An 18,819-nucleotide genomic window follows, 5' to 3' on the forward strand; every position below is an offset into this window, starting at 1 on the left:
TGGAGCCGGTCCTGAGGCTCTGCAGGATGTGGGCACAGAGAGGCTCACCAGAGGTCGTTAAAAACGGCTCCAGGTGGCTTTGATAGCTTTCTTTCGGTAATACATAAAATTACCCAGTTCAAGGACATTTACCAAAGTGGCTCAAGGTGGCCAGCCCCGAGCGTGTGTTACCCTCGTAATTAAAAACACACACACACACACATACTCGGGTGCCCCTGAAGGCCAGGTGACTGTCTTACTTTCTCTTTGTGTCCCTGGGCCTGGCACCAAGGGAAAGTGAAGGACATAATGAGTGAAGGAATCCCCACTCACCCCCTCCTCTGGCACCCCATCAGTAGGGGGGGCACCTAGGGGGAAGGGGCTCTGATCGGAAGCGGGTAAGAGGAGGTGCTGCTCCACCTTGAGAGCAAGGCCAGCAGCAGAGAGTGCATGGCTGCAGGAGACTCAGTTTACCCAAGGTGATGTCTCATAAACACTCAGGGGACTGAGGCAGAGATGGGACATCTCCAGTGGTGACAGACACCTTTAGGCACTTAACCAAGAACTTGTATGCATAACCCATGGACACAGACAATAGGGTGGCCAAGGCCTGCGGGGTTTGGGCGGGAATGGGCTAGAAGGGGACAATGGGGAGGGGGAGGAGGCGGGACATATGTAATACTTTCAATAATATTTTTAAAAAGAAAATTTAAGTACACCCTGGCCGGGTGACTTGGTTGGCTGGGGCATCGCCCCATGTACCAAAAGGTTGTGGGTTTGATCCCAGGTTGGGGCACATACGGGAAGTAACCTATGGATGTTTCTCTCTCACATCGATGTTTCTCTCTCTCTCTCTCTCCCTCTGCCAGCAGGGACCTCCCCAGCGAAGAGAGGAACCCACCTCTGGACAATAAGATCCCGCATGGACTCCCGCACCCTGTCATTTGGACCTGTAGGAATCGCCTTTGTGTGGGTGACCAAGCACCTGCTACCCCAGCGGGTACACGAGGAAGAACCCCAGGCAGCCACGCCCCCGGCTGCCTCTCCGAGTCCCTTCTCTCCGCTTCCCGGGAGCTGGGGGCTGAGGCATCCCCAGGCTCAAAGCCAGAGTTCGCCCCAGCACTTCCCAGCCTTTGTGGCGCGTCCTCAGGTGCCCGACGCCCCGCCCGCGGCCAGCGTTCTTCGCCTCCCCCGGCCGGGCGCGGGGTCTGGGGCTGCATCGAGGGCCGCATCTGGCACCCCCAGGCCTGCGTGGGCAGGAGCCTGAGTCACCGCAGCGCACGCCCTCTCCTCCCGGCGTCCATCCTGGGTCCCCCTCCACCCGGCAGAGTGGAGCCCGGGGATAGCCGGCTGCTGCTCCCGCTTCTCCGTTCCCGGCCGGAGTCTCCGCGGCCGCGGTCCCGCCCCGGTCGGCTCCCGAGGAGCTGCGCCCGTCCGCTCCTCCCATGGAGCAGCCAGCGCTCCCAGCGCTCCCGGGCGGCTCCCGCGGGAGGGGGCGCGGCCGCCCCCACGGCTCCACCCTCTCCGCGGGGCCGCGGCCTTCTGGGGCCCCTGCCAGTCGCGTCCGCTCCGGGGCCGCGCCGAGCTTGCGCGGGAGAGGCTGTCTCACCGGCGACCCCCTGCCGGCGCCGCGCGCCGCGATGCCCCGAGGGTGCAGCGGCTGCGAGCCGAGCCCGGCTGGAAGCGTGTCGCAGCGGACGCGGCGCCCCTCGCCAACTCGGTGACCCTTCGGGAGCCGGGACCGGAGCCCCGGAGGCGACGGTGGGGCCCGCGCGGGTGGCGAGGTCCGTCTCCTAACGTCCGGGGCGGGCGCCGGCTGCGGAGTCTCGGCCTGACTCGTTGCCTCCCGCCTCTCCCCCCGAGCCCCCCGCGAGCTGGCAGAAGGAAATAGCGCGCGGCCCCTTTAAATTTACCCAGGAGCCCTTAAAGGAGCCCCAGGGGCCCCCAGACAGGAATCCCCACCCCGGTCCAGCCCGCGCCGCCGAGCGAGCAGCCAGCCGTCCGTGCGGCCGCTGCCCCTGCATGCGCCCCGCGCATCGGCGCCCCGTGCCCCGAGTGCCCCGCGCGGGCCGCCGCCGGCCCCGCGCCCCGCCGCCCGGGGGCCCCGCTCCACGGCGCGGCGCATGGAACCCGGCGGGGACCACCGAAGCCGGAGCGGTGGCGGCAGGGGCGGCCCCGGGCCAGCAGCGGCCTCGGCACGGGGCCGACGGCTGCCGCCCGCGGGATTGAGCGGCAGCGCGGAGCCCGAGGACGACGACGGCGGTAAGCGCTGGGGCCGGCGGCTGGGGTGGGGGCCCCGGCATGGGGGATGGGAGGGCTGCGGCTCTGGGCTCCGGGCCCCTCTACGCCGCCGAACAAAGGGGGGGACACGGGCCGGGCGGCCGGGGGCGCCACCTGGCGGGCGCAGGTCGCGGCTGCAGGGCCAGCGGGGGAGCCCCCCGCCCAGCTCCCGGGGTCGGCCCACGGGGCTCGGGCGGATCCCCACCCCCTTAAAGGGACCCGTGGCCCCCGCCTTGGAGGCCCGGTCCGAGGGCCCCAAAGGGCTTGGCCGGGCGCAGCTGGTCGCGCGCTCTAGGCTGTCGGACTTGCGGCCCCCGCCCCTTTCTGTTTCAGACTCCCAGGTGGTCTCCCTTATCCGCTGTCTCTTAAAAGTCTGCCAGACTGTGGGTCCCTTTGGGGATTCCCCCGAGATGAGCGGAGCTGGGAGCTCCGCTGTGTTCATTCGGGCTGTGCCTCTCCTTTTGCTTAGGGACGGGATCCTTTTTTCTTTAACCCCCACGATCTCCCTAGGAAAGAGGATAGCTTGCGCCTCTGGGGGCTGCCCCTAACTTCCCCACCGCGGGCAGTTTTAAAGGGATGGGCTCGCCCACAAAGGCTGACATCCCCTCCTGTCCGCGTATCTCCCGTCTTTTCAGAAAAATTTGCCACAATTTGTCAGCTGTAGGGGGATCAGCCAGTCCTCCCCATTTGCTCTCAAAGGGGACCGCTTCTTCATTTCCCTGCTGCAAGGTCAACGCCTTAAGACCCGTGAAGGCTCTGTCAGGGGCAGGGAGATGGTCCTAACCTCGGAGCTCCCCCCACCCTCCCAAACTCTCCCCATCCCCTTTTGTTTTTAAAAAATCTCGGCTCCTCCCCTTTTTTTTCGGCTCTTAAAGGGCCAATCCACCGTAGACTATCATAGATCCAGCGCTGAAGGATGCTTAAGAGACCAGCTAGTTACCCAGTGCCTTTGCAGACAAAGAGCTTAGGCCCGGAGAGCGACATGACCTATGAAAGGTCGCAGAGCAAGTTACCAGTGGAGTCAGGACTCGAACCCAGGCCTTTAACTCTGAAGCCTGTAATTTTTCTTTGGAGCTATTTAAACAAAATACAGTGGCGATGGGAGCCCTCTCTGATCCTGTCTTTTGTTTCCCCTACCCTGAGATTCTCCACTTGGATAATAATCACACCTGTCTCTTCAGCTTCAATAAAAATTGGGTCCAAACTGTAGTTAGGGTGGGGGACTGTTCTGGATCTCTGTCCGTTTGGCAAAAGGGAATGTTGCTGGGTTATTGGGCTCATTCCTGGCTGCTCTGGTGCCCGCCCTCTGATTGCTGGGCACTGGCCAGCTCCCTGACAGAGCAAATAACAAATCTACAGAAAGACTTAATGGGCTGAAGCCCCCATGGGTGGGGGCCACTCCTTGCTGCAGAATTTTCAGTAGCCACTCTGGTGGCCCTCCTGCTGACCCCTTTTAAAGTCTCCAGGGAAGTCAGGGTCCTAAAAATGCCTTTCCCTGGAGGTGTTGACAGCTTTGTCATGGGGAATCCCTTCTGTGGCTGCCTATATTTGGGGAACTGACAATGCTTAGTACCCCTAAAATGGGGCACTCAGGAGGCTGTACTGGAAAAAGGAAGAAGCTCTTTGGGTGGGGCCCTCCTGGCCGGGGCCTCCGGCGGGTGGGTCCTGTGTGCAGCCCTGGATACAGACAGATGCCCCCTTTGTTCTCGCCCGCTGCCCGCTCTGCCTCAGCTGTAACCGCCCAGCGTGCTGCTCTCCCGGCTTTCCCCTCCAGCTCTTGTCCAGAAAGGGTGCCTTACTGCGCCGGCTGCTTCCTTGGTCTTCACCTTATTTTTTAACAAGTCAAAGCTAGTCCCTCACAGTGCCCTGCATCCTTTTGTTCTCGATCCTCTCTTAAAGGGCCCTCACTCTCTCTAAAGGGCCACTGTTTTGACTCCCTGCTCTCCCATATTCCTGTTATTGCTGTTGTCATCGTTTTCCTGCCCCTGAACGACCCCTCCCTCCTCCTTTTCTTGGGCTACAAAACACCAAAGCCTATCTCCCTTTCCCCCTCTTCAGGGCAAGATCTTCATCTGGAAGGGGGTACCTTGGGGTCCTGGGGGAGCGCCCCCCTACCCTCCTCCAGGTCCAGGGGACCACCATCTTCAGGCAGGAAATACTCAGACCACTGTGAGGCCCGGGCCTCCAGGCCTGGGAAGAGCCGCATCCCAGGCCGTGACCACAGGCGATACTACCATGACCACTGGCGGCTGGAGTACCTGATGGACTTCAACCCTGCCCGGCATGGCATGGTGTGCATGGTGTGCGGCAGCTCCCTGGCCACGCTCAAGCTCAGCACCATCAAGCGGCACATTCGCCAAAAGCACCCCTACTCCCTGCATTGGAGTCCCCGGGAGAAGGAAGTGATCAGCAACAGCTGGGATGCCCATTTGGGGCTGGGGGCCTGTGGAGAGGCTGAGGGCCTGGGGGTCCAGGGGCCTGAGGAGGAGGAGGAGGAAGAAGAGGACGAGGAAGACGAGGGGGCTAACCTCCAAGCTTGCCCATCCAAGGGCCCAGGTAATGTAGGACATGGCGAGGCAGGGGCCTGGGAGGCGGGTGGGGCCAAATGGGGCAACCCTGGCTTCTCAGCCAACTGCCTGACTTCCTTTGGGTGGGTCTGCTCACTGCCCTTAGTGCACAGGAGTCGGGGAGGGACAGCGGGACCAGGGGGTCTCCAGCATCCCAGGCAGCTTTGACTTCCGGTGGCTTTAGAAGGATTAAGGAGAGTGGAGGCTGGAGGGTAGGCAGGGGAAGGGCTGGGAACTGAGGGTGCTAGAAAGTGAAGTCCAGGGAAGGTGCTCGAATCTGGGTCTGGGGGAGGAGTGGGTGGGCCTTACGGTTTGTGTGCAGGAGGATTAGTGGGGGCACTGAAGACATGAGGGGAGAAGAAGAGGACAACAGCTAGGCCAGGGGCTCAGAGTCAGTGGGCAGAGGCTTGTGGAGGACCTGGCTGTGGTGGTGGGGGGCTCCTCAGAGGGCAGCATCTCAGTTCCTTCCCTCCCTCCAACCTTTCAGGCAAAGCCCCAGCTGGTGGGGCCGGCAGGCGCCAGCGACGAGGGGGCCCAGTGGCACCCCGGGCTCGGCGTCAGCGCCACTCGGCCTCCCGGAGGGCCAGGGGCAGCAGGGGGCTGGGGGCTCGGCGCCTGGAACGGAGGCTGAAGGAGTCCCTGCAGAACTGGTTCCGGGCAGAGTGTCTCATGGACTATGACCCTCGGGGGAACCGGCTGGTGTGCATGGCATGTGGCCGGGCACTGCCCAGCCTGCATCTGGATGACATCCGTGCCCATGTGCTGGAGGTGCACCCCAGCTCCCTGGGGCTCAGCGGCCCCCAGCGCAGTGCCCTGCTGCAGGCCTGGGGTGGCCAACCCGAGACACTGTCTGAGCTCACTCAGCCCCCACCAGGTGCGAGGACCATCCCAGGGCCCAGGTGGCCCTGCAAAGTGGGGTCTGTTCCTCTTCCCCTCCCTCCCCCCCCACACACACTGGCTCGGCCCTCTAGCTTGGGCCTGGGGTGAGGAACAGGGCCCCCTTCTGCGTGGGTAAGGACAACCTAGCCAGCAGGCTGAGCCCCTCTCCCTCACCCCTTCCCCAACAGACGATGACCTCGTCCCCCAGGACCTGACCAGAAAAAGCCGGGACTCGGCCCCCGCTGCTGGAGCCCCCTCCTCTCAGGATCTCAGTCCCCCAGACGTAAAGGAAGAGGCTGGTGGGGTCCCTGAGAGGCCCGGGCCGGCAGACAAGAAGGAGGAGCTGGAGGAGGGCGAGAGGGTGGGGGTCCCGGGCCGGTGGCCACGGGGCCGCGACCATCGCCGCCACTACCAGGAGCGCTGGCGGCTGGAGTACCTCATGGAGCTGGACGGCGGCCGGCGCGGTCTGGTGTGCATGGTGTGCGGGGGCTCGCTGGCCTCGCTCAAGATGAGCACCATCAAGCGGCACATCCGCCAGCGCCACCCGGGCTCCACGCGCCTCAGCGGGCCTGTCAAGGCCCTCATCGCCCAGGAGTGGAGCGAGAAGGCCGCCCACCTGCTGGCCCTGGGGCTGCCCTGCCCTGAGCCCCCCAAGGACCCTGCCGCCCCCAGCACAGCTGCAGCCTCCGAGGAGGGGGGAGGGGACCCAGAGGAGGAGTGGTGGGGTGAGCTGGTGGAGCGCAGGGCAGGTGGAGAGGGAGCGGGGCGAGGCCCGGCCAGGCAGGGAGAACGGGTTGGGCCGAAGGGGGCAGTGAGAGTGGAAGGTTGGAGAAGAGAGTGGGGAGGATGGGACAGGAGAGCGAAGGTGGGGGATTATGAAGCTGAGACGCAGGACGGTGCGGCTTTCGGCCCAGGCGCTCCAATGCGGTCTTTGTCCCTTCCTAGGCGACGCCCCGCCTTCTCCTGGGGAGCCGTCGGAGCGGCCTGCCGAGGGAGAGGAAGACGAGGAGGACGGCCAGGAGCCCGGGGGACTCGCCTTCCCGCCCCTGCCCCCGCCGCCGCCTCCGCCGCCTCCGCCGCCGCCGCCCCGCAGCCGCGAGCAGCGGCGAAACTACCAGCCGCGCTGGCGGGGCGAGTACCTGATGGATTACGACGGCAGCCGGCGCGGCCTGGTGTGCATGGTGTGCGGGGGCGCGCTGGCCACGCTCAAGGTCAGCACCATCAAGCGGCACATCCTGCAGGTGCACCCCTTTTCCATGGACTTCACGCCCGAGGAGCGCCAGACCATCCTGGAGGCCTACGAGGAGGCGGCGCTGCGCTGCTACGGCCACGAGGGCTTCGGGCCGCCCGCCCCAGCGCCGCGTGATGGCGGCGCGGACCTCAAGGCGGGCGCCGTGTGTCGGGCGTAATGGGAGCAGCGGACCCGCGGGCCGGGCGGGGGCGGCCCTTGCCTGGGAGAGCGCTGCCGCTGCCCCCCGCTGGCCGGGCCGGGCGGAGGTTGGGGATCGGTGGGGTGCCCTGGAGTTCCCGGTGGTAGTCGGACCTCGCGCCCTGGCCCTCCCCCCACAGGGCTCCGCGTTTCCCGAGGAGCCACAGCCGCCTCCAGGCTTTTGCACCGAGAGGTTGCAGCCCCGTCCCGCGTCCTGTGCGGGACCAGGATGGGGGCGCCGACAGTCAGTATTAGGACCCCGAGACTGGGCTGCGGGAAGGGCAGGGAGGCCGTGCCGGCTCCTTCCCTGGCCTGGAGCCCGGCTCAGCAGCGTTGCACGCCGGCAGGCAGGAGCCCGGGCCAGGCCGGCGTCTTGGCCTTATTCGTCTCGGCCGCTTGGAGGCCTGGACGCAGACGCAGGCCAGCTCCGGAGGCGGGGCCCTGGGCCCGCCCGGCGGGGAAGGTGCGTCGCACCCGGGCTGGCGGCGGTTCGTGGGCGGGATGGAGCTGGCTGGGGCCCCCCGGGCTGCGGGCTCCGCGGGCACAGCACTCAGGCGGCCCCACCCGCCTCCCGGCGCCCTGCGCGCCCGCGGACCGAGATCTCTAAAGGGATTAGCACTTTTTCCTTTGCTCCTCTCCTGCTCTGGGGCCTCCGTTCACCCCGCAGCTCAGGCGCTGCTGCTTCCCCGAGCGCCTCCGAGGGTCCGAACCCGGGGCTCTGGAGGTCCCGGCCCTGGGCGGAATCCCCATTCCCTCCCTGTCCCCCTTTGTACGCGGTGGGCGCGCCGCCCCTTCTCAGTGCCCAGGGCCTGGGGCCGGGCCTCGGCCTTTCTTTTCCCCGCGGCGGGGCCAGGGAGGGGCCCCGCGATCTCCCAGGCAGGTCCGAGAGGGATGTGTAGATTCATTCTCCTGTGGAGAACAGGTGGCCCCCAAATCAGGCCCTTTTTGCTCTTTGTATTTTATTTTGAAACTGTATTTAATGCTTTTATATGGAAGGGGAGGGGCGGGGAGAGAGCTGTCCCAGTCACCTTTGCGTGCAAATGTCTTATTTATTATGCGAGTATCATAAGCTGCGAGGTGGTGGAGAAAGAAAGGAGGGAGGGCAGAGGGGATGAGAGGGTCCCAAACGTCCCGCACGGTGACTCTCCCGGCCCGTGTCTGCTCTTCACTTAGGCCGGTTCTTTGGGTCTTAAGGCCTGAGAGTGGGGAGGTCGGCGGCTGCCTCTGGGGGCGGGGAACAGCGAAGAGGAAGCCTTTCCCCCATCCCAGCCCCGCCAGGCCAGAGCCCAGGGTTCAAGTGCCGCAGGCCCGGTCCCCTCGACTCTTCCTGATTTGGGAATTGGATTTTATACCACGGATTTTATAGCATTTTTATATAATTCAAGGTTGTCGGAGTTGGAAAGACCTTGGAGAGGATCTAGTATCTGCCTCCACCCCTTTCACAGATAGGTCAAACGAAGCCCAGAAACGGAGTTGTCACACAGCCAGCTAGGAGCAGTACAAAAACCAGAATAAAAAAAATGTCCAATTCAGTATCTTTGCACTATATGACGCTGCCTCCCAATCTCTGGTAAGTTATGAAAATGTTCCCATCTGACCCACCGCAGGACGGCTCGCGCTGGGTGCTGCAGGCCATCCCCGAGCAGTTAGTTGTGACCCGGGGGCGGCGAAGAACAGAACGGCACACTTCCCTGCAATGACTCTAAGGCGGGCCCTGCCACCGCAGGCTCAGCAGGAAGGTGGGCAGCAGCCCCCTCCATCAGAACCCAAGTGGGTTTGGCTGCGGCCTGGCCCAGGTCTCCCAGTCCTCCCGCTAGGGCAAGGGCTCTGCCGTTGTGTGCGTTGGTGGTGTAGCCTCGGGGAGTCAGGCCTGGGGGGCACGGCTCTCAGTTGAAAGTGAATAACGAGTGTGTTTGAACCAACTCCAGGGTTTTTGAGACAGTATTACAAGCTTGAGACCAGGGATTATGGATGGCACCAGGCTGGGCACTGCCATTCTTTTATTTTCCTTCACACAAGCTGTTTTCAAACCTAGAATTAGTATTCTACCACTTTTGCTACTCTGCCTGTTCAAAAACAGTAGGCATATTGGGGCAACCTATTCTACTCACCCAGGCCCACTGCCGAAGTTCAGGTAAGCCAGGGCAGAGCGCGGGTTGGGAATGGTATTTCCTCTTGATGGGAAGAGAGGGAGGGCCCTTGGGACAGGAGTAAAGGCTTCAGGGCAGCCCCAAGCACTCCAGTGATTCTCAGAGCAGCCACAGACCAGCACTGTATTGCAACTAATAGAAACGGAAATGATTGGGCCCCACCTCACTGAATCCGACACTAGGGTGGGGCCCAGCAGTTTCGATAAGCCCTTCAGTGATCACAAATGAAGCTCACTTCAGCGCTGACCACCAGTGATCTAGGAAGTGCCAGTGGGGTGATTCCCGCTTTGGCTGGAGCTATGGCCTCAGTGCCTAGGGGTCAGGGTGCCCTCATCTCTAGGTGTGTACCTCCTTGCCTCGGGAGTCTGACGTGAACAGGTGACGTTTCTTCATGAACTTTTTGTTAATGGTATGCTTGCTATTATGGCCAATATGTAAATGTTAGCTCCACATATTTATGTACCATGTTAGTGACATTATTCAAGCATTTGTATGCGTATTTGTCAAGTTTGCATCAGTTACTATTTTTTTAAGTTTCAGCCTAAGTTGTGTAAGGTATGTTGAGTAAATTTAAAAATCCAGCTTACGGGGCATGGCAGCCTTAGTTTGGGAGGAGAGAGAGTCCCAGGGGACAAGGTGTTTCGGCAAAGACCCGATGTATTTAGTTTCGTTTTCCATGGCGACTGACCGAGTCACCGTGGCCACGTGTGATTTGGAGGCTGCTTCCTGTGTTGTAGGCGGGACCCTCCTCAGTTGGTGTGAGACTGAACGGGGACAGCAGACCCCACTCGCCCCTTCCACCCCTCATCTTGCTCCTGAGGCTCACCTCTTAGAGGGGCTCCCACTTCCTTTCAGAAACCAAATGCACGTCCTTGCTGTACTTGGGAAGTTCTGCAGTCTTGGGCATCAATACTGGTATCATGTTAGTTGCTTTTAAAAGCCGCAAAAGTGGAGTGGGGGCGGGGCCAGTGGAAGCCTTGTTTGGTTCTTACTTTATTCAAACTGTGTATAAAGAATAAAGTTAGCAGAATGACACCAGACTTTTTTTTAAATTTTTATTAATACCACATCAATTTAAAGTTTTACAGGAACCAAGATTCAAGCTCCTTAGGTGCTACTGTATTTTATGTTGCACGCACACACACGCACAGTTTCATGAATTTTTCATCTATGGGCTTTCCTTAAAAAAAAAAAAAAATTCCCGTGTGGCACGAAGATCTGCCCAAGTAGCTAAACACAGCACTGCAGACCGGAGAGCTGGGTGCGCAGGCGTCCAGTGCAGACAACGTCCTTCGGAGGGGGAGCCCGAAAAGACCGCCAGGGCACCACCTCTGGGAGGGCCGAGGGGCGGAGCAGGCATGTCCTGTACCATGACGTGAAGTCAGCTGACAGTTTCAAAAGGAAAGGGGCTAAGAAACAGGATGGAGTAAGGCAAGGGTACCTTTTACCCATCTAAGTTCCTAAGTGATTGCCCCAGAAGTAGAACGACACTTTCCTTCTGCCACCTTAGTCTACACCGCACTGCTTTGGGGCCATCCAAGACCGTGGCCCTCACGTTGAAGTCACCAGTGCAGAGTCCCTCTGGATTGCCACCAGTTACAACCTGAAGGAAGGAACTCACAGGTGCCGTTCAAGGTCACTGAACTTTCATGCTGGAAGGGGAGGAAGACACTTGGTCTCAAACGGGAATCCAAGGTCCCCCGTCGCCCTTCACCCGATGTTCTGTCGTCTTTTAATTGTGCGCAGAGCCCATCGACACATCTGACCCTGCTGGGGGCCCTGACCTGGCTTCCTGGAAAACACTCAAAAGGAGCGCCTTGGGCCATGACACAGGTGCTAGGACATTCTATGTGCCCCATAAGCAAAGGAACCCTCAAAACATCACACCCCAGGAGCCAGCCTCCGTTAAAACTCCCTGTGCACCACAAAAGGCACTTCCCTACGCTAATCTGTGGTCTCCCTACAGACACACCATCTCCTCCCAAGCCAGCTGGCTGTGGCCCTCCGGGTAAAACGCTGAGCACAGGTTAGAGATGTAGCCCGTGAAGGGGGAGGCTGTAGGGAAAAGACAAAGAAAAAAAGCCTTTGTGTTTCTGTAGTTTGCCTCTGGAGCACGCCCCCCTCCACGGACTGAGATAGGATCACAATAACTCAACAACCCAGGAGCCCACATGCAGAGTTTTTCCGCTAACAAGTTTACAGCAGTATACAGCAGTTACAGACATTTGTTTCAGAATAAGAAAAGTACAACCATATTTATTAAACTTGAGGCGAGGTGGGTAGGGGAGAGGGAGGAAAGCACATTCAGGAATAAGCTCTCAAACTAAAGCTTGGACTAGTGTCCAAAAGGACCCACACACCACCTTCCAATGGCGGAGCCTCTCCTTCCTGGGTCGGCGGGAGGGAGCGGTGCTGCCGCTCCAATCCCACTGGCTGTTTCCGTTTTCGGCTCCCAGATGGCATTCTGGTAACCAGGAATTATTACTACCACCTATAAGTTATTCAGAGTTGGAAGTTTTATCCATAAGCGAAGAAGAGGAATATGAAGAGTAGCTGCTCACATTGTGGGGCAGGAAGAGGGGGTCAAGGGCTGCAAAAAACCCCACAAGCTCGTGGGAAGGAATCCCACTCTTATCCCCAGATAGTTTCTTAAGTTAACCATTATTTCTTAACTTAAAAATAAGGGGGAATTAGGATGGGCAGCTATGTAAGGAAATTACATAGCTCTGAAAATTAAATAGAACCCAGGAGGGGTGTTTTCTATTTTCCCCTTTCCCCTCCAATCTTTCCCCTTTCAAGCTACATCACCATTAAGGCTCCACCATCATTAAGGTATTGATTTTGCCTATTCAATCTGTCTTTATTCTTTTATGTTCTAAGATATCAGTTCATTTTTTAGTTCAATAATTCTTGTGCTTGATTCTGCAGGTCTTTAAAGGGAAAGGAGGGGGAAACACCAAATTGCAAAAAAAAAAAAAAAAAAAAAAAAGCTTGGAATGCAGGCTCAAGCTGACACTGAGCACTTTCCTTCATAGTACAAGTAACAACAGTATAACTATTAAATGGTATTTTAGTAACTGTGGCAGTTCTGGTTTCCATGTACTTATTCTGCCTTTTTCTTTGCGATTCCAGGTAGTTTTGCTTGGATCCTATTGAGGGGAGGAAAAGAGGTAAAAGTAGACATCAGTTCTAGGTTTTAACAGTGATGCTGGCGGGCAGTCCTAGACTTGCTGGACAGTGTGAAAACCCCTCCCATTTCCGGAGGCTTCCTCTGGATGAAGAGTCTGGTGTGGGTCAAGGTGAGGGGTCTGCCAAGATCCATTCCCTGCCGCTGCCACCAAGCCTGCTGCCTGCCGCCTCTTTCACTGCCAGGACCTCCTGGGTCCTTCCTGGGGCTTCCAGAGAAGAATAAGCAGTACCTGGGCTAACAACTGCTGACCACACACTCTCAGCCCATTTCGCTGGAAATGCCCCTCACCCACTGGAACCATCAAAGACACCAGGACTCAGCGTCCAGGAGACATAGTAAACTACTATAGGAGCTGGCAACAGTTCCCAATTCCCTATAGGACACCAAGCTGCCTTTTATTTGTTTATTAAGTTTCCCCATGACTAAGGCCATTCACACCCCTCAGCTAATGCCAAAGCTATTCCCCACAAGTGTTACATCCCAGAGCAGGGGGCCGAGTCAGCCAGGACTACCAATTCAAGACATGAGGTTCAAGGCCAAGTAAGCAAGGATCACCTTTCAAAATCAGGAGTGAACAGCAACTAGATACATGTTTGTGTTAACTGTCCTTGCCTGATGTTAGCTCCAACGGACACCTACCCAGAGCAGGTAAAGACCCTGGCATTGAGCCAGAGCTGTCTGGACATAACCAATTTCCTCTTATTAAAGCTGGAAAAAGTACTAAAATCTGGTGTGTGAAAGGGACTGACACAAACAGTAGATTTAACTGATGTTGTTTCCTTTTTATTATTTAAATCAGTATTTTTATTGATTTTTAGAGGAAGAGGGAAAGAGCTATCGGCTGCCTCCTACATACCCCCCACCGGGGATGGAGCCTGAAACCTGGGCGGGTGCTGACCAGCCAGGGCTGAAGTTTTGTTTCTTAAAAAATATGAAGAGCCCTAACCAGTTTGGCTCAGTGGATAGAGCGTCCGCCTGTGGACTGAAGGGTCCCAGGTTCGATTCTAGTCAAGGGCTCATGCCTGGGTTGCAGGCTCAGTCCAACATGCAGGAGGCAGCTAATCAATGATTCCCTCTCATCATTGATGTTTCTCTCTCTCTCTGAAATCAATTAAAAAAAAAACCCATGTATATTAAAAAAAAAAAAACATGAAGAGCCTGGCCGGAGTGGCTCAGTAGGTCGAGAGTCGTCCTGTGTTGCCAACCAATGGGTGTTTCTCTCCCTACACATCCCCCCTTTCTTCCTCTTTAAAAAAAAAAATCAATAAAACATATCCTCAGGTGAGGATTTAAAAAGAGAGAGATGAAATAATTTCCTGTAAAATCAAACTATTAACCAAGGTGTCCTCCTCCCCGCCCCCCCCCAGGGCCAGGGTGAAAATCACATTTCAGGGTGAAAAACTGGCATCAACATTTTACACAGGGGACGGAAAGTCATTGGGGGGCGGGGGGGGGGGGAGCACCCGTTATGAGGAAATGTGGAACCGAAGCATACTTACTTCTCAACAATCGACTTGGTCTGATCACGCACGATGCCAACATAGTGATCAATCTGGGTCTTTAAGGAAGGAAAGTGACTTAGTTGTGGCAACACAAAGATTAACAATTTTCCTGAAGGCAATGTTCTTTTGTCTAAGTGTAACTATTTTTTCAAAACACTACTGAATATTCTGGAAAACAAAAATATTGCCCAGCTTTTACGAGCATTTTTAAAACTCCAGATTTCAGACTTCAAATTAAACCACAAACATCCCATATTTAGTTGCAGTAAAAACCACTAATTTCTTCTGCAGGGTCTTACTTGCTAAGTGTTTTCTTTAGAGAACCTGGACTTACAGTAGCATTTTCCGAATACTAGATAATGTGTATATAATCTATTTCCTGTAATCATAAGTGTATTTTGGCTCCTGGGTAAGACTAATTCATTTAATACCAAAATACCAAAAAGTCTGCTGATGGATGACTTAATCCATAAATAATAACCTCATAAATCTAGTATATTCTTTAGGCACCATTCCACAATGCAAACACCTGCTCACACTGATAGAGTCCCATATTAGCCTTAATATTTTCTTTTTAGATATGAGCTTTTATTTATTTAAATATTTTTCCAACTTATTTTAACAGGTAATGCAGCGATGTGATAAAAACACCGAAGGCACAGAACTACGCATAAGAAGTAAGTCTGCCTGCCCTCTCTCTCCTAGAAGTCTGTCTGCTTAGGAAGCCACTGTCACCAGTTTCAACAGGCACCTGACTTAGAAAGTCGGACGGCAGAACAGAAGCGATTGCTCTGAACTTTCCATATCTAAAAAATGAACTAAAACTAGTCACACATCAAGTGGCTTATCTGATTTGAAGCAGGCCAAGGCTTACCTTGTACTTCTCATAGACAATGGGAACACTGAAAACGAGCAGGTCAGCTGTAAGACAGAATCATGGGACACGGCACGTGTAAGTGTGAGACAGTCACAAAGTCTCAGGACTCAAGTAACACACAGATTTTTCCTCATGAAATATAGGGAAGCGCAGATCTTCAATATGAGAAATGTCTAGATCTCTCAATTAAGGACAGTTAGATACAGGTACGTTGATTTTTATAAATTTAAGATCCCCACATTCAAATCAAACCTAGATGACTCTCCTTTGCTTCTAGCTGTTCTGATATTAAAATTAGGACCAAATTAATAAACCTACAGCCACACAATAGCTGGGTTCAAGGCCTCCATGGGTGTTAAAGGCTGGGCCATTCGGCAGCAATGGAGCCATGCTGGGCCCTCTCTTCGTTCTTAACTCTTACCAGTGACTTCAAAGAGCACGGAGACATTTTCCTTGCCACCTTACCAAGAATCAGAAGGGTGATTCCATTGAAAACGGCACCAACATAGGTCATCAGCCACATGAAGACAGCCAGCTGCGAAGGCCAACATCGGGGTTAAGCAGGAATAATTATGACACTAACATCAGGTTAGCCAATGCCATTTTCCTCTAGCTAATTAAGTCTACATAAACGTAGTGATGTATGCCATAATAATTCCAAAGTAAAGGTTACCCCATGTGCACTATACATGTGAGGGTGGATCCAAGAATTCTGTAGTTCTCTTAGGCCCAAAGACTGTGATTGCAGTTCTGTAGATTACACTATCCTCCAGGTTCACGAGATACCTTCTCCATGGACTCCCCTCTTTGTTTTTACAGGGGGATGGAGATAAGCATACAATTGTTTTTATCTGTGGAAACCCTATTTATTGTTTTTCCTCTGAAGCATAACCTAGTCTCTGGTTTTCCCCAGCCTCACCACTAAAAGCTTAAAGGTTAGCGGAACGAACCTTCAAGGAGTCAACCAGATCTTCCACCAGAAAGAGACGGATAATGAGCTTCAGGGCCCTGTTGACGTGCACCATGGCAGCATTCACGTAATTATGGAAAGCTTCTGAGGACAGAGTAATGTCTACATCCAGGTAGGATCTTCCAGAAGAAGAAACAACAGTCATACATTTGACACGGAAGGAGAAGGCCTCTTTCTGTGAGCACAGCAGTTCTTTAGAGTGTGAAATTCCCCCAAGGACGCACTTTAGAAATCTCTGGGGCACATTTTGATGTCACGGATGGGGTGGGGGCACCACTGCCATTTAGTGGCAGAGGCAAAGATGTCAGATGTCTGCGAAGTGTACAACAGCCCACAAGTGTTTTCCTCACAGTTTTAACATATCTTGAATTTTCTAAAATTGTATTTTGTTTACTAAACTTTGCTAAGTCCCCCCCCCCCCACCATTTTGGAAAAGCACATTGTATTGGAGATTATACATGTAGGTGCAAGTATCTGATGTTTTATTATTATTTTTTTTTTTGTGTACTCATTTCCAAGCAATTATATATTGACTGGAACACATATTATTTTATTATACATGGCTATTTTGTCATTTCTTTATATTACAATTAGGACCTATTTTTAAAAATTTGTTTATAAATATCCTATATCCGTGGTCGGCAAACTGCGGCTCGCGAGCCACATGCAGCATTTGGCCCCTTGAGTGTGGCTCTTCCACAAAGTACCACGGCCTGGGCGAGTCTTTTTTGAAGAAGTGGCATTAGAAGAAGTTTAAGTTTAAAAAATTTGGCTCTCCAAAGAAATTTTAATTGTACTGTTGATATTTGGCTCTGTTAACTAATGAGTTTGCCGACCACTGTCCTATATAATAAAGAGGGAATATGCTAATTGACCATCACTCTGTCACAAAGATGGCTGCACCCACAGCTGAGGCCAAGTTCCCTTAAGGAGCCTTAATGAGCAATCAGCAGGGACCTGAGGCTACACCCTCCCCCGCCCCCGTGGGGCTTGACAGGGGACCTCAGGCCACGCCCCCCACCCTGGTGTCAGGCTGGGAGACCTCAGGCCGCACTCCCCGCCCCAGTGCCAGGCCAGGGGACCTGAGGCTACGCCCTCCCCTGCCCCCATGGGGCTTGACAGGGGACCTCAAGGTGCACCACCAGTGCTGGCTCAGGGGAACTCAGGCCGCACCCCTGCCCAGCAGGGCCTGACAGGGGATCTCAGGCCGTGTCCCCCACCTGGTGGGGCTTGACGGAGGACCTCAAGGCACGCTCCCTGCTCAGGTCTGGGCTGGGGGACCTCAGGCCACGCCCCCGTCCTGGCGCCAGGCCAGGGGACCTGAGGCTATGCCCCCTGCCTGGCAGGGCTTGACAAGGGTGTGACTGGCTGGGTCTGGATCTAGCCCATTGGGAGGGGGGATGCTGGCTGGGTCTGGGTCTCATGCGATTTTGAGGTGCATGTGGATGGGCAGGGGACTTGACTCTGGGTCCTGTGGGGAGCCCCAGACTCTGACAGGAGGAAGGTTTTCATATACATTTTACTAATTTTCTTTCATCTCTAACACTTCTATTATAGAGAAAGGGCAAATAGCAATATTAAATTATTTCCTCTAATTAATCCCCTTTTAATGTGCATGAATTTCGTGCCCCAGGTCACTAGTATCATTAATAAATTTCATTTCAGCCGAAACCAGTTTGGCTCAGTGGATAGAGCGTCGGCCTGCGGACTGAAGGGTCCTGGGTTCGATTCCGGTCAAGGGCATGTACCTTGGTTGCGGGCACATCCCCAGTGGGAGGTGTGCAGGAGGCAGCTGATCGATGTTTCTCTCTCATCGATGTTTCTAGCTCTCTATCCCTCTCCCTTCCTCTCTGTAAAATATCAATAAAATATATTAAAAAAATTTTCATTTCAAAATGTTAAGGGAGGCATTATAACGTATTTGTTAAAAAAAAAAAGGAGGGGAGTTATTGAGTTTGATAGGGTTGAAAACTACAGAAAAAGAAAGACCTGGTTCTGTTCCCAGAGGCACTACAGAATCAAGATGTAAACATTTGCTTATAACTTGTCATTCACTGAGGACTCCGAGTGCCTACTGAGAGCCACTCTTTGAGGTGCTGGGTCATCAGGAAAGATAAGACTGCTTTGCCTTAGAGAGCCTACAGTCTTGTGGGGAAAACAGAGTAACAGGCATGTTTTTCTTTCCTATTTATTAAAAAAAAAATTTACCTCCGAATACGAAAATTATAAAAATTAGTTGTAATTAATGCAACTTGGTAAAACACATTTTACAAATCCACGACAGTGTCATGCAAGAGACATGACATCTGAGCTTATGGCAAAATAATAAAATGTATTCACACCTTCATTTAACAACTATTGATTGGTTAAGCTAGTTTGCAATAACTTTTCAAATGCCACATGAAGTTTAAATGATTCCTCCTATTTTCACCAAGAGAAAACACAAGGACCAGAGCTCAGCCGGACACCGATCCTGTCACAGTTCTGAGCGGTCACAACAGGGTTTCTTTCTCCATGAGAAAAGGGTTTTTAAAACATTGTCATCTGCTAATGTTAACAGCCCAGTCACAAAAGCTGGCAACTGGATTTTAGAAATGCATGACCTACATTCACCCCTGGTATTAAGAAAACGAAAGGAAAGATAAGGGGGCGGGGGGGGGGGGGGGGCTGCGTGCCCTGAGGCCCCGGCCAGGGCCCACCTGCCTGGTGCAGACCCTCACACGACAGATAACCCCATGGTGCTGAAACCCTGGCAGCTAGCCTGAGGGAGGCGGCAGATCATACCTGTAGTTTTATTGTACCGAGACTCTCCCTTGCATCATACACCGTTAAATGGAGTCAGGTTTTTAATGATATATATAGAGAATAAATATATATAACAAAAAAAGGGAAGAAGGAAATCAGCATAAAACCAAGGGTAACACACCGAATTCTGATCATCACCAACAGTGCAGCCTCAACACCAGCTTTCAAAGTCGTTTTAAGACCTGACTATG

The 18,819-nt window shown here is 54.7% G+C and overlaps 2 protein-coding genes across 5 annotated transcripts in view; one reads left to right on the forward strand and one right to left on the reverse strand.

Annotated features, from left to right (window-relative positions):
- The first annotated feature begins 1,685 nt into the window (after nucleotides 1–1,685).
- ZFTA (zinc finger translocation associated) lies at nucleotides 1,686–9,446 on the forward strand. 2 transcript variants are annotated; one of them, XM_080641468.1, is made up of 5 exons: nucleotides 1,686–2,241; nucleotides 4,318–4,815; nucleotides 5,314–5,700; nucleotides 5,894–6,430; nucleotides 6,651–9,446. In XM_080641468.1, the coding sequence occupies exons 1-5, from the start codon at nucleotides 2,103–2,105 to the stop codon at nucleotides 7,112–7,114; spliced, it is 2,025 nt and encodes a 674-aa protein (XP_080497594.1). In that variant the 5' UTR covers nucleotides 1,686–2,102; the 3' UTR covers nucleotides 7,115–9,446. The 2 variants fall into 2 exon arrangements, with proteins under 2 accessions (XP_080497594.1, XP_080497595.1); XM_080641469.1 differs by lacking the exons at nucleotides 5,314–5,700; nucleotides 5,894–6,430.
- A 2,012-nt stretch (nucleotides 9,447–11,458) lies between these two features.
- RTN3 (reticulon 3) overlaps nucleotides 11,459–18,819 on the reverse strand; it is a 46,700-nt gene continuing 39,339 nt past the window's right edge. For 2 of the 3 annotated variants that reach the window (XM_080641471.1, XM_080641470.1), the window contains 5 exons: nucleotides 15,804–15,942; nucleotides 15,319–15,388; nucleotides 14,851–14,897; nucleotides 13,974–14,032; nucleotides 11,459–12,433 (listed from right to left, as the gene is read on the reverse strand). In XM_080641471.1, coding sequence (XP_080497597.1) covers nucleotides 12,388–12,433; nucleotides 13,974–14,032; nucleotides 14,851–14,897; nucleotides 15,319–15,388; nucleotides 15,804–15,942 — 361 coding nt within the window. In that variant the 3' untranslated portion in view covers nucleotides 11,459–12,387. The remainder of the gene's footprint in view (nucleotides 12,434–13,973; nucleotides 14,033–14,850; nucleotides 14,898–15,318; nucleotides 15,389–15,803; nucleotides 15,943–18,819) is intronic. The other variant, XM_080641472.1, reaches the window with a different exon arrangement.

This window comes from Plecotus auritus (assembly GCF_963455305.1).
Source record: "Plecotus auritus genome assembly, chromosome: 9".
NCBI lineage: Eukaryota > Metazoa > Chordata > Mammalia > Chiroptera > Vespertilionidae > Plecotus > Plecotus auritus.